The sequence below is a fragment of the Tupaia chinensis genome, unplaced genomic scaffold (genome assembly GCF_000334495.1).
Source record: "Tupaia chinensis unplaced genomic scaffold, TupChi_1.0 Scaffold139757_1, whole genome shotgun sequence".
NCBI classification, from domain to species: Eukaryota; Metazoa; Chordata; class Mammalia; order Scandentia; family Tupaiidae; genus Tupaia; species Tupaia belangeri.
This window is the reverse complement of record NW_006199637.1, coordinates 2132820-2147467: the sequence shown is the minus strand read 5'-3', so window position 1 is coordinate 2147467 and position 14648 is coordinate 2132820. Positions and strand designations below refer to the sequence as shown.

The 14648-nt window shown below is 49.9% G+C and overlaps 1 protein-coding gene across 4 annotated transcripts in view; it reads right to left on the bottom strand.

The window, feature by feature from the left end:
* MPV17 (mitochondrial inner membrane protein MPV17) overlaps positions 1 to 14120 on the bottom strand; it is a 16365-nt gene extending 2245 nt beyond the window's left edge. For 2 of the 4 annotated variants that reach the window (XR_001371421.2, XM_006162156.3), the window contains exons 1-7: positions 14063 to 14113; positions 13437 to 13511; positions 3288 to 3403; positions 2961 to 3053; positions 2776 to 2871; positions 2569 to 2601; positions 2287 to 2339 (exon numbers count right to left, since the gene is read on the bottom strand). Coding sequence is in view for 3 of the 4 variants with exons in the window: in XM_006162156.3 (XP_006162218.1) it covers positions 2287 to 2339; positions 2569 to 2601; positions 2776 to 2871; positions 2961 to 3053; positions 3288 to 3403; positions 13437 to 13506 (461 nt within the window). In the remaining variant the exon portion in view is untranslated. Of the gene's footprint in view, positions 1 to 2286; positions 2340 to 2568; positions 2602 to 2775; positions 2872 to 2960; positions 3054 to 3287; positions 3404 to 13436; positions 13512 to 14062 lie in introns of all 4 variants that reach the window. The other 2 variants (XM_027765803.1, XM_014593141.2) reach the window with 2 other exon arrangements.
* Positions 14121 to 14648: the final 528 nt, after the last annotated feature.

The window sequence follows — 14648 nt, the reverse complement described above, 5'->3', positions numbered from 1 at the left end:
GAAAGAGCGACGCAAATGGAGGGATGATCTATGAGAATTTCCAGAATTAGGTCTCCTTCCTTCAGCCCCTTAAGGAGGGACTATGCAGCTCAGAACAGAGGACAACCCACTCAGACTCTGGTGCTGCCCCAGGGCTCTGCCTCCTGGATGAGAATCTCAAAGTTTACACAGGCTCCTTCTAAATACATTTATCTGCCTGTCTTGTACCAGCGGAGGAGATTTCATCTCCAAAAAATCGTACTGCCTGCTGTATAAAGTGGCATGTTTTCCTTCTTTTCTAATTTGCCAGAGGACATGTGCACTTGCTGGAGATGGTCGGTGGGGTGATAGAGCACCTCCCATGAGGGATGGTCATGTCACAATCCCTTTTCCTCCATTCCTCCCTCCTTTCTGGATTTTGGACATGCATACACACACACCTGGCATGTTTTTCAAGCCTCTGGGTCCAGGACTCGAACAGCATCATTGGCCATGTGGGGTCCAGCCCCCTTAACCACCAAGCCACCAGCTGGCTCTCTTTTTCTTTATTTTGAATTAACCTTGCTCTAATTTCGAAGACTGTTGCGAAGGACCCCAATGTGTAGGATTTGGCCCATAAGCCTGTATCCCTCTTAACAATACTGTTCATGTATTCTTTGATCACATCCCCTCGGTGGAGTTTCCTCTTTTTCCTGTTCCCAAGCTGCCCTCGCCCCTGAGTATCTGACCTACTCATCTTGAGATCTACTATGTTGTTTAACTGAGCCTTAACAACTATCTTTATTGTTAGAGTAAAGCAATATTTTGCAAGGAACCAACCAGACCAGGTTCCTACTTGGCTTTCTGGTTTACCATTCTGTCTAACCTGGAGGCCAGCCCTGTCCCTCAGATATGCAATCAAAGGTGGAAAACTCAGAGACAAAGGTTGTGAAAGCTGGATCTTGCCTAGGGAGATGAAAGAGGTCAGTGGCTGACCCTGGGATAAAGGGTAACAGGTTCTAAGCTCTGATCAAGGCAGCATCCAGGTTGGAGGTCTAAAGTAGCTCAAGGTTGAAATGAGAATCATTCTGTCTCCAATTGTTGGTAATATGGACCTGTTTTTTAAAGAAAAGAATTATTTATGGGGTCAGCAGGTAGCGTGGTGGTTAAAGGCTCTAGATTCCCACATGGCTGACCGCAGTTCACGCCCTGGATCTGGTAGCTTGCATTCTTGCTTTCTCTTTCTCTGTCTCTGTCTGGTCAAAAAATAATAATAACAAATGGAATTAAAGAAATGATTCTTTAAAAAAAGTATTTATTTTACCTTTACTTATGTATTTATTTCTAAGTTTTGCTATAGGGCACATGTGCTCACTAGACAGAGAGAGAGAGCCAGAAAGCAAGCCACCAGGTCCAGGACTTGAACTGTGGTTGGCCATGTGGGAATCCAGCACCTTAACCGCCACACCACTTGCTGGTCCCCTTTTTGTTTTGAGAGAGAGATTTCTGTTTTAGGGAGTGTGCACTTGTCAGAGAAACAGAGACAGAGAGACAGGAAGTGAGAAATCACACCCTAGGGGGATGGCCACACCGCAATCCCTTCTCCTCTATTCTACCCTTGGGATCTGGGGCATGTACACACATGAGCCCAGTATAAGCTGCCTTTTTTTTTTTTTTCCAGAGGTTTTTGCTATAGGGTGCGTCTGCTCGCCAGAAAGACAGAGACAGAGATAGAAAGTGAGAAACCACTTCCCAGGGAGGATGGCCACGCTGCAATCCCTTCTCCTCCATCCTCCAGATCTTGGGCATGCACGTACATACAGCTGGCGTGAGTTTAAGCCACCAAGTCTGGGACTCAAACCAGTTGACTACGTGGGAGTTCAGTGACATAGCCATTACGCTAACTGCTGGTCCCACGCCCAGTATAAGTTTTAAGCCTCTGGGTCTGGGACTCAAACCATAGTTGATTGTGTGGGAGTCCAGTAACATAACCATTATGCCATCTGCTGGTCCCCAGCATCTTTTTTTTTTTTTAATTGCAGAGTGCATGTGCACTTGCCAGAGATAGAGACAGACAGAAAACACCCAGCCCTAGTGGAGCATGGTCACACTACAACCCCTTTTATCCCGTTTTTCCATCCCATCAGGTTTCTGGCCACACACTCACATGCACCCAGCAGGTTTTTCAAGCCACTGGGGGTGGGATTTGAACTGTGGTAGTTGGCCATGTGGGATCTGGCTTTTTATGCACAGCTTAACTGCCATGCTATGGGGCTGGCCCAAATAATGTGGCTTTTCTTTAAAGGGGAGGGGCAGGGTCTGTCATACCTGTAATGAAGGGGGATCAGGTAGAAGTTGGCTAACTGCACGGCAGGCCACAGCTACAAGAGAGAAGGCGATGGTCGGGTGGCTGTTCACCCCCTGACCCCCAGACTCACTGCTTTGCCTAGCCCTACCCCAACTTCTGCACATAAGAAAAAACTGAATAACTGGGTAAGTGCTTCCCTGAGGATGGTGCCCAGCAGGATTCCTACATTAGGAGGCCCCCCAAACCCAGGGCATTTCTGGACTTAAGGAAGCAGAATAGGCAGTTGAAGTGTCAGCTCTTACATAGTAGTTGGTGATGAGGGCATCACGATAATCCTGAGGAAACAAGAGAAGGAACAGATTAACCGCCATTCCTCCAAGCATTCCTCTCCCAGAGTGAATATCACACGTACACTTCAACCCTTCTCCTCCTGGGACTCTGCCCTGAAGCCCGTCACTTTCCCAAGGACTGCCAGCCCATCAGGCCTCCCCCGCACCCGCCCAGCTCACCCGCTGTAGTTTGGCCCAGTTGTCCTGGGCTGACAGTCCATTGAGTGTCCCTACCAGTGGGAGGAAGCAGCCTAGAAAACACGGGGCAAAGCCCCCCTAGGGAAAAGAAATGAATGTCCTGTGAGAGCCTAAATCCCCACTCACCCCACAGCTCACCTTTCCAGCCCCCTTTTCCTTCTACGCACCTGATCCAACAACATCTTCTTGAGTGCATCCACCTTGGTGGTGCCAGGGATAAGCCGATCCAAGACCCTGTACCAGCCTCCTACTACGGGGCCCTGAAAGGAAACCCCATATAGGGGAGCAAGAGGCAGTGGGAAGAGCTCCAGGCTCAACAGCACACAGCTCCTCCCTCCAGGACCAGAACCCAAATCCCAGGCAAGCAGACATGAAGACAAAGGGAAGCATAAAAAGAGGCTGCAGGCTGACTTGGGCCTGATGAGACAAAGGGAAACCAAAGGAGGGTTTGGTTGCTGTCAATCCACTGCCACCCTGCCGTGGGCAGAACTTACCACAAAGCCACAGCCCAGGGTCATCATGGTCAGAGTCCGGCCTGTCTGGTGTTCCTGCAGACCCCGCCTCTCCACCAGCTGCTGTGAGATAATGTCACCCAGGCCCATCAGGGACCCTGTGCAGGGTACACAGGTGTTGTCAGGACATCTTCCACAATGTGCTGCCATTCCAAGCAGGGAGGCAAGTCTGCTAACTGAACGAGGCTCTGGTACTCTGAGCCCCAGTGCTTCATTCCAGGGACAAGTGACCAGTTCCCCCCTACTGCCTCAAGGATGGTACCCGCTCACGTGTGTCCCATCAGAAACTTGAATGAGGGGAACCAGCAGTTAGCATAATGGCTATGTTGCTGGACTCCCACGTAGTCGACCGCGGTTCGCGTCCCGGACCCGGTGGCTTAAAACTCACGCCGGGCGCATGTGTGTGCGTGCCCAAGATCCCGAGAGAAGGATGGAGGAGAAGGGATTGCGGCATGACCATCCCCCCTGGGGGGTGATTTCTCACTTTCTGTCTCTATGTCTCTCTCTGTCTGTCTGGCGAGCGCACGTGCCCTATAGCAAAAACCTCTCCAAAAAAAAAAAAGAAACTTGAATGAGCAGGCCAGGGCTCAAGAACTCTGCGTTAAGCAGTTAAAGAAAATCAAAGTCAGAAACTGCAGTCAGAGGCCCAGCCTTAGAAGCACAAGTGAGAATGTCCTGCCATGCAGTGGCCAAAGCCACGAGGAAGGCCCAGGTGGTCAGTACCCCGGCCCGACCTCAATAAGTTGGTGTGGTGGCACATACTGTGGTCCTAGCTAAATGGGGCACAGTGAGACCCTAATATGGTGCTTTCTCATTTTTCTTACCAATCCCTCTCTCTCTCTCTTCACCTCTCCTTTCAGCACTCTCTTTCTCATATACATTGTAAAAAGAAAAAGATGGGACATTAGGTGGTGGAGGTTAAGGCAACTGGATCCCACATGGCTGACTACATAGTTTGACCCAGCAACCTGAAAAACATACCAGGCCACGTGTGTGTGCATGCCTGAAATCCCAAGAGGAAAGTGAAGGAGAAGGGACTATAATGTGGCCATCTCCCCAAGGAATTCTCTCTCTCTCTCTCCCCCCACCCTCTCTTCAACAAGTGCATGTGCCCTGACCTATCAAATAAAATAATAATAATAATAGAACCAGGGGACCAGCAGTTAGCGTAATGGCTGTGTCACTGGACTCCCATGTAGTCGACAGCAGTTCGAGTCCCAGACCCGGTGACTTAAACTCACTCCGAGCGTGTGTGCATGCATGCCCAAGATTGCGAGAGGAGAATAGAGGAGAAAAGATTTTGGCGTGGCCATCCCCCCTACGGGGTGATTTCTTGCTTTCTGTCTCTCTGTCTTTCTGGCAAGTGCACATACCCTATAGCAAAAACCTCTCAAAAAAAAAAAAAAGAACCAGGTGGCTGATTCCTGTTCTTTCCAGGACTCCACACTACGCGCAAATCATGTACGGAATGGTAAGGAACCCAGTTTCTTTCCCCCTAGCAAAACGCCAGACTCTGTCCTTCACCTTGGTCTTGGGGTTTCTATTTGTGGAAAAACAGCAAGAAAAATTATTTTTCTAAAACATGAATGCCCACATAGTCACAGACAGGAAAATGACTGGTTAAACTGGGTCCCCCCGAGGAAGAGCCCTGGCCACCTTTCAGTCAAACCTAGACGTCCCCGTTCACTACCATATAACTGGCAATAGGTTTCGTAGCCATTTCCCCCTGGGACTCTACACCTGCCTCCCCTCCCTCACTTGCAGATACCCGACTCCAAGCAGCCCTAGTCAGACACTCACAGCCAGGAACCAGGACAGAAATCATCACTATTTACAGAGACGCCATTGGTTAGGATGGCGTAATGGTTTCTAATAAACACGCATTCACAAGGCCACTTGAACGTGACCATCTGATCTCCAGCTCGTCTGTCTACCTCACTGAGTAATGAGAACCCCCTCCAGCCCCATAGTCACCACTGTCCCCATGCCCTCAATCAGCACTGGGCAAACAGATCTTTCAGCCATTCCTTGGCCCGGAGCTGGCTCTGACGTCCATGCTGGCTGTGCATTCACCCTGCTCTTCCTCCACGTCCTCTGCATAGCCCTGCCCTGTGCAGTCTCGTCAGAGGAGCTGAGAAAGCTGGGGGCTGGGACTGGGGCTGAAGCTGGGCCCCCGAAGGTGACCTGGGCACTGGCCATAGGGCAGTTACCCACCTCTGTCCCCAGCACATTCAGCAAGGCAGCCCTGTCCTTACCTCTCCCTGAAACCTTCAAAGTGGTGACCTTCCAGAGGGCAAGGACAGAACCCCAAACCCCTCTGCTCTGTCTGCCTAACCTAGCCCCCCCTGCCGGGTGCTCTGAATATTAAAAAAGGATAGTCAAACATACTGCTCCAAACGACAGGACTGCTCCGGGAAAGGGCAGGACAAACTCAAAGCCTAGCCTAAAGGAAGGCCAGGTGATGGGGCGGAAAAGGCAGTCACCTAAGTGCAGCGAGCACCAGTCTGACAGCCCACTTTGGTAAGATAAGGACAGCTTACAAAGGGCTCCCACATTTCACCCTCACAGAAGTCTGGGGACATGGGGGTGGGGGACAGGGAGGTGGTCACGCCTCCATTCAATAAGGAAGGAGTCTCTGAGAGATGAGGCATGCTGGTAAGAAGTGGCATTGGGACCAAACTGAGGCCTTCACTAAAGGAAGAACAAGGCCCAGCACAGGCTGAGACTCGGTCCGAGTCCAGTGAGCGCCAAGAAGCTCCTCTGGCTGCTCCTCTGCAGGGTTCCTGTCCAAGCAAGGCCCCAGGGGCCGGGTTTAAAGACACTCGGACTAATGTACTTCCTGCCTGCCTTCACTCCCCAGAATTCCATTCCCTCTGTTCCAGGCAGCACGTCTCCTGGGAAGGAAACAGAGGAGTCTTTTTACACTGCCAACATGACCTGCCAATGGTCACGCAGCAGGCTAAAGACAGAGCTAAAACAAAAACCCAAGTGCCCAACTGCTAGTCCCCAAGTCCTGGGAGCTTCCACCCTTTGAGAAAGATGGCTTCTAGGCCCCCACACTGTGCCCATCCAGCCTGAGGGGTCATGTGCCGGTAGCCGCAGGAGTGCGTAGGTGCTGTGTAGCTCTGTAGCCCCTGCCAGTTCTGTTGGTTTCAGACAGAGCAGTGCTCAGAGGTTCCTCTTCTGCCCTCAGAGGGGCAGGGCCCTGGGCCTACAGCAACTCAAGGTGGTCTAAGGCTTTGCTCCAAGCATAAAGCAAGGCCGTGTTTCTTGTCCAAGGGCTCATTTGAGTAGGAGAGGCTCAGATGCTGAGATTCCTTATTCCACCTTCACCAACTCAGAGTCCAAACAACCCCAACCCACCTCAGCCCCAGGGAGATAGGGCTGGTCAGTCTGGCTCCTCTCTCCTATGACTTGTTCCCAAGGAGAGGGGCTGGAGGCCTGCAGACACACAATGCCCAGAGCCCGGGGCAGGGCAAGGGGCTGCCTCGCAGCAGTGCCCCAATGCCAGGCTGGGCTTGGAGCCCAGGGAGCAGATGCTGGCGCAGATGTGACATCATGCCCCTGGGCAGGTGCCAGTTCTCATGCCGTCACTCCCCACTAGATCCAGGGGGCAGGATGGGGGAGCCTGCTCTGAGATCTATTTGGGACCACCCCCTGCTCACTAGTGGAAAAGCCCCAGTTTCCAAACCTCTTCCCGGGTGAGGGACAGGGATAAATATCCTACTTTCTCTATTTTGTTCCTCCAGTGGCTTTTGTGGGAGGTCTCATGAGCAAGAAAATAAAGTGATAAAGGAAGATGAGAAGGCAGACAGGCAGGAAGTGTGTCCTTGAGTCCAGGAGGCCTGATCAGCAGGTGTAGTTACTGGCGTGGGGCCAGCAGTGCTGCCTCCTCATTCCTCCACAGTCTCCAACCATTAACTAGCCGCCTGGGGTAGGGGCCCAGTCTGGCACAGAGCCCAGAGGGAGCTGAAGCTCAGCAAGGAGAGCACATCCTGTCGCCTGCACCCATCCCACTGCTAGGAATGAGACCAAATGGACGCTCCTGGTCTAAGTCCAAACTAGCACCCAACATTCTCTCGTTCTCCCCTCACCCCTTTCCTTTTCTCTTTTCTCTTTTCTTTTTTTTTTCCTTTCTCTCTCTCTTTCTTTCTTTCTTTCTTTTTTTTTAAAGAAACAAGGCTGGGGCCGGCAGGGGGTGTAGTGATTAAAGGTGCTAGACTCCCACATGGCTGACCACAATTCAAGTCTTGGACCTAGCATCTGCTTTCTCACTTTCCCCTGAATCTCTCTGATCAAATTAAATAACATTAAGTAATCCTAAAAAAAGAAAGAAAAACAAACAGGGTCCTGCAGGGCCATCAGGTTTTATGGTGGTTAAAGGCGCTGGACTCCTACGTGGCTGACCACAGTTCAAGTCCCAGACCTGGTGGCTTGCTTTCTCACTTTCTCTCTCTCTCTGATCAAACTGGAAAATAATAATAAAGTTAAATAATTCTAAAAAAAAGAGAAAGAGGCCTGGCAAGATGGCGCCCTCGCTCCCTCTTGTGGCTGGGACCCCCCGCTAGGCTCCCGAGTGCTCGCCAGCGTGGTCAAAGTTCTACGTGCAAGACCCGCTGAACCAGAACCCCAAAGGGCTGAAAGTTGGGCTGACCTTGGGCACCTCAGCGTTCCTGTGGCTCTACCTCATCAAACAACATAATGAAGATGTATTAGAATATAAAAGAAGAAATGGGTTGGAGTAAACTTTTGAACTACACAGTATACACCACATAGTGATATAGCAGTTTCTCTGGATTCACTGACCCGTTGATTTGTAAATGTGAAAAAAAAAAGTTATTTGTGAATTAAAAAAAAAAAAAAGTGAAAGAAAAAAGGTCCTGCTATGTTACTGAGCCTGACCTTGAACCTGGCCATGGGGCAGCTCCCCACCTCTGTCCCCAGCTCATCCAGGTATCTCCTACCTGAGCCTCCCAATTAACTGGAATTACAGATGTATGGTGCCATGCCTGGTTGTTGCACTCAGCTACTCTGAGGCTCCCACAAATCTCAAGTGCAGAGCAATGCAGTGAGCAGTGCCTCAGATCCTAATGCCAGCTCTACCTGTGACCGTGAGACCTCAATGCATGCCGCCTCCCTTTTGCCTCCATTCCCTTCTCTGTAGTATCAGGGATTGGACTGGAAGGTCTCAAAGGCCTATAAAGCTTTCCTATTCTGGCTTAATTCATACCCCAGGGAAACCAGTGTCTGCAGGGGCCCAGCTGTTTCCTACACTGGACCAAGGTGGCCTTGGTCAAGTGGCCAAGATAGAAGGAGCTGGGCTTTGGGCCCACAAAAAACTGGAAGGGCCCTTAAGAAAGGAAGGGATGAGGCTGACTCACACTCTGCAAAACACACAGCAAATCTTTCTCCAGGCCACCCTGTTCCTGACTCTGTCTTGGCTCAAAGTGGTATATTAGACACTTCTTTTGAACCATTTCAGATCTCGTTGATTCACCTCTTTTTAAAAAATTTTATTAATTATTAATATTCTTTATTTTGACCAGAGAGAAACAGAGCAAGACAGAGAGAGAAAGTGAGAAAGCAAGCCGCCAGGCCTGGAACTTGAACAGTGGTCAGCCATGTGGGAGTCCAGTGCCTTAACCATCACGCCACCTATCAGTCCAAATTCACCTGTCTCTTACTCCAGCCATTACCACACTTCTGTTTGATAGATCTTTGCTTCAGACCTAAGCCATACCTGGGGCTTTGCTGCTGATCTTCAGAGACTGTGTGTGTGTGACCTGGCGGTGGAGGGGAAGCAACATTCCATGGAGTGAAGCTCTGATGAAAGTGGGTGGGAGCTGGTGGATAAAGGTCTCTTCTTCCAGCCTAGTCAGTGACATGGTGGTTAAGGAAGCTGGATCCCACTTGGCTGACTAAGCAGTTTGAGTCCTAGACTGACCAGCTTGAAAACTGCAGGTTCTTGTGCATGCATGCCCAAAATCCCAAGAGGAGAATGGAGGTGAAGGGATTGCAGCAAGGCCATCCCCCACTAGGAGGTGTTGTCTCTTTCTCTCTCTTCCCCCAATGAGCATATAGGCCCTATAGCAAAAAAAAAAAAAAAAAAAATTCTTTTGCTAGGAATGGCTATCAGACAATACTAAAAAGCATTTCGATGGGGACCAGCAGATGGCATAATGGTTACATCGCTGGACTCCCACATGGCTGACCATGGTTTGAGTCCCGGAACTATTGGCTTGAAACACACAACTCATGCCAGGTTTGTGTGTGTATGTGCCCAAAATCCCCAGAAGAAAATAAAGAAGAAATTACAGCATGGCCATCTTCCCTGGGGGGTGATTTCTCACTTTCTGTCTCTCTGGTGAGGACATACACCCTATAGCAAAAATCTCTCTCTAAAAAAAAAAAGGGGACTGGCAGGTGGTGTGGTGGTTAAGGGCGCTGAACTCCCATGTGGCTGACCATGGTTCGAGTCCTGGATCTGGTGGCTTGCTTTCTCACTTTCTCTCTCATTCTGTCTCTCTCTGGTCAAATTAAAATAAATAAATAAAGTTAAAAAAAAAAAAGCATTTCAATGAAAATGTCAATCAGTTACAAAGGACTGAGCAACCTGCTGCACGTCGCCCTGGCTGACTTGATCATGTATCCACATTCTGGGTCTCCCTCTTTTTCTTTGTGGGATTGCTTCATCTCCCTAACAAAGTACATGCACATAAGCTTCAGGCTATACTCTTTAGAGAACCAAGGCCAAGATAGTTATAGCCTCCAGATTTAGGAGGAGTGGAACAAACTCAACCCAAACACTACTATAAAAAGAATAGCGGGGGGATCAACAAAAGAGAGCGCGGGGGGGGGGGGGCAGCAAGTGGCGTGATGGTTAAGACACTGGATTCCCACATAGTTGCCTATGGTTCAAGTCCTGGACCCAGTGGTTTGCTTTCTCTATATCACTCTTCCTCTCTCTCAATCTGTCTCTCTCTGGTCAAATTGACGAATAAAAATAATAAATAAAATTAAAAAATAATAATAGCTCAGTAGTTAGGGCAGTTGGATTCCACGTGGCCAACTATGCAGCTCAAGTCCCAGATCCAGTAGCTTGAAATTTACACCATGTGCATGCATGCCCAAAATCCCAAGGAGAGAAGGGAAGAGAAGGAACTATAGTGTGGCATCCCCCTGGAGGGATGATTTCTCTCTTCCTCACTTTCTCTCCAGTGAGTACATGCACCCTATGGCAAAACACTAAAAATTGAAAATTAAAAAAGAATAGTTTGTTGTGAGGTTGCCAACAATCACAGACAGGGCCAATCTCTAGAGCTTTAAGTTCATTGAGCATTCTTTTCTTTTCTTTTCTTTTTTTAAAATTATTTAACTTTATTTATTCATTCATTTATTTATTTCAATTTGACCACAGAGGGACAGAGTGAGAGAGAGAGAAAGCAAGCTGCCAGGTCTAGGACCCGAACCACAGTCAGCCATGTGGGAGTCCAGCGCCCTTAACCACCACGCCACCTGCCGGCCCCTGAGCATTCTTTTCTAAGGTCTTTTTTTTTTAAAGAGGTTTTGCCTTAGGGCACGTGTACTTGCCAGAGAGAGAGAGAAATAGAAACAGTGAGAGCGGAAGTGAGAAATCGCATCCCAGTAGGCATGGTCACACTGCAGTCTCTTCTCCATTTTCTTCCTGGAATCTTGGACATGCATGTACATGCGCCCAGTGTGTTTTAAGCCACAGGGTCCAGGATTCGAACTACAATCAACCATGTGGGAGTCTAGCAATGTAACTGCAACACCATCTGCCAGCCCAAGCCCTTTTTTTTAAAGGTTTTTGTCACAGGGCGTGTGCATTTGCCAGAGAGATACAGTGAGTGGGAAAGAGAAATCATGCCACAGTCCCTTCTCCTCCTTTCTCCTCCTGGGATTTTGGGCATGCACACACACATGTCCTGTGTAGTTTTCAAGCAGCCAGGTCTGGGACTCAAATCATGATCAGCCATGTGGAAGCCTAGTGCCCCAACCACTACGCAACCTGCTGGCCCCTTTCAAGGCTTTTTACAGAGATAATTCCTATACTGGTCCTCTGCGGTCATAGAAGTGAACTCAAGTTCTAAAAGTAGAAACTGAGGCCTGGACCTCTTAAGGTTTATTGACTTATCCTGATTAATGCCACTATGAAGTGCTATATGGCTCTGAGATTCAAATCTTGATCTTCTAACTCCAAGCCTGAAATCACTGAACTGTTTTCCAGTGTGATGAGCTATTTCATGGGACCTTAGAAGTCCAATGCTGAGGTCCAAAATGGCTCAGTGAGCTAAATCCACTTCTTTTATTTACAGTTTGATCCAAATACACTGAGCACAAGGCAGAAGGGAAATCCTGGAGGGTTTGGAAAAGTCTGAGGAAAGTGCTAAGGGCTACAGGTTGCTTCAGGGCTGAGCTGGGACTTCAGCATAGTCTCAGGAAGACTGCAGGTGTACAGCTAACAGGCTCTAGCACTGACAGACCAGAACCCCAGTTCAGCCACATATGTGCACCTGGGCCCCCTTAGAACCCTAGCTTCAGCTCTTCTCGGCTGCAGATTCCTTGGGCAGGGAAACACAAGGACCATCCTTCCCTCCCTCTTGCTGATGACCACAAGGGGGAACCTTCCGACTGGCAGTATGGGCCCTGAGGGAATGTGAAGCTGGGCGCAGGGCCCGGTGTGTCAGTTCCCATCACAGCCACACAGTCCAGCATGAGTCACCACACACGCAGCCAGGTGAGTCATGCAGGCTGACGGACACTGTGAGGACAGGACAGGAGGTGGCTGGGCACAGAAGGTGGGAGAGGACCCAGGGAAGGGTAAAGGAGCCTATCCCTGGACCAGTCATGCAGGGAAGTTTCCAGTGCTGACGAAGGGCTATTCTGATAACAGGATCCTGCTTTTAGTAGCCCCCTCAGCCATTCCAAGAGTGCTTGTCTCAAAAGCCCACAGTCCTTATTAGAACCCTGTTTCTTTTCTCTAAGCAAACACAGGCAAGACCTCATTTAACCTGATCACCCATCATACTACCCCAATGGTCAGAGGCCTTCTGATCCTGTCAGATGCCTTCTGATCCTTCCCCCTCTGTCCCTTTATAATAAGATAAAACTTTCGTATCTCTGTGCCATCCCCTTTTGTTAGCTAGTCTGCAAAACGAAAATGGGAACAAATGCAGGTCAGTCACTGCACCACCTTTGTGAGGCTACTACTCGACCATCAGGTATGGAGTAAAAAAAAAGCCTTGATTAGTATATTGTTTGGGATATACACATGGGTAGCCAACTCTAAGACACAAAAGAATGTCATAAACAAAACTTGGAAAGCAGTGTGAATTAAGGAGAGGTGCTCAAGGGGACTCAAAGTAGGTACTGATACAGGAGTGTTCAGGTTTTGTTTTAGCTTTTATTTATTTTTTAATTTTAAAAGAAAATTTAAATAAAATTATTAAAATCATTAATAAAATTAAATAACTTTATTTATTTAATTTTATTATTCATTCATTTATTTTAATTTGACCAGAAAGAGAGAGAGAGAGAGGGAAAGTAAGAAAGCAAGACACCAGGTTCAGGACTCGAATCGTGGTCAGTCATGATCTAGTGTCCAGTGCCTTAACCACCATGCCACCTGCTGGCCCAGGAGTGTTCAGCTTTTATACTGTTAAACTGTAGTATATGTGCCTTCCTTTGGTATAGTTCACAATAAAAAATACTAAGAAAAATAAGCTGGGGTTAAGAGTCCTGATTTTAGCACTTCTTAGTGGAGTGATCTCATGTAGACTCAGGTAATCCTCACTCACAGACCTTTGTGGGGTTCCCCATGACAATGTACAGGAAAGCACTTTTGTTAGTGTTCCATGCTGAGGCTCCCTAGGGCAATGCCTTTGTCCTTCAGGACTGATGGCTGAGCTTTTTGAGGACTTCCTAACTTTACTTCTCAGCCAGGCCAACTACATATAGCCCTTAAAAACGGCCTTGGGGAACCCACTCTCCAAAACAGACTGGGGAGAGCTTGGATGACAGCCAGTCTGTCTAGGGGGCTGAACAGAAGTAGGAAAGGGAGGGTGCGTGCGGTGGGCGAGCTTCTTCGTCCCCCACCCAGGTCCCACTCACCAGCCGTCAGGACCTGTACTTTCCAAGGGTGAGCAGCCAGGGCCCGCTGGTATGCACGCCAGAGAGCCATGCTTCCTGTCGGGCCAAGAGGAGAAGGGGTCACCCCCACTGCCCCTCTTCACAATCAAGGGGTCACCCCCACTGCCCCTCCGCATGATCGAGACGCTTGCATTCCCCTGTGGCCTCTCCCTCTCCTCCTCCCCACTCGCAACTGTCTTAAACGGGCAGAGTCCTCAGGAGAGATGCTACCAGGAGTTTCCTGTCACCGGGGTGCCTTAGGCTACCGTGGGAGAGAGAAAAGCTCTGGGCAGCTAGAAGCTCGCCCCCCTACCCTTGGTCCTGAAGCAGGGCCATTTGCGGGTGTCCGGTGCCGACACAGAGGCACCTCCGTGGCACCTGAGGACAGCCTTGCTCCGGCTGCCACTCGGAGCCAGGGTCCCACAAGAGCGAGGCTAGTCGGTCTCCAGACTCAGACAGCAAGCTGGAACCAGCCCGCATCTTTCCGGAGTCCAACTCCACACCGGAAGCAGGACTGGTCACTGCCTAGGCCTGCAGTCACATGCACAGCGGGAGCCCGAAGCGCGCGCCACCGGGAACCAGTGACCGCAGAGCACTCTGCCACTCACCTGAACGCCCGCTCCGCGCGGAGCAACCCCTCCCACGTGACCTGGGCCGGCTTAGGGACTTCCGCTGCAAGCCCTGCCCCTTCCGCCCAGCCGTCAGGAGTCCTTCGGGCGCTCGCAGGGCGAGTCCGGAGCTAGAACCAGAGTCGACTGAGCCACCAGTGCCGGTGGGGAGCAGCTCAGCTCGGTCCCTCACTCTGTGAGCAAGCCCTTTTCCGAGGGGGCTTTGCTGGGCCCTGCTGGCCACTCCCTACCCGGCTCTGGCCTCTCGACCGGGAGCGCCTCCCCGTTCCCGCCCAGCAGGCAGTTTGGAAACTATTATGAGCGAGTTTAGTGCGTGCGTGCGTTTTGCCCCTGTAGGTCCCTTACTAGCCTCGGTTGAGCTCCTGGGTGGGTAAAAGTGGGTCTTTCTTTTTGTCCTCACAGCGAGCAGTTCAGTACTTTGCCCAGGCAGCCCTTTGAGAAATATTCTATTCTTCGCGGAAAGCACCGAGTTACACCATCTTGGACTTCACGTACTGGCTCCAGAACTGACGATCATCAGTAGAATTTTCAATTTTTAATGTGAAGGGTATGGGGGGCTTCAAAA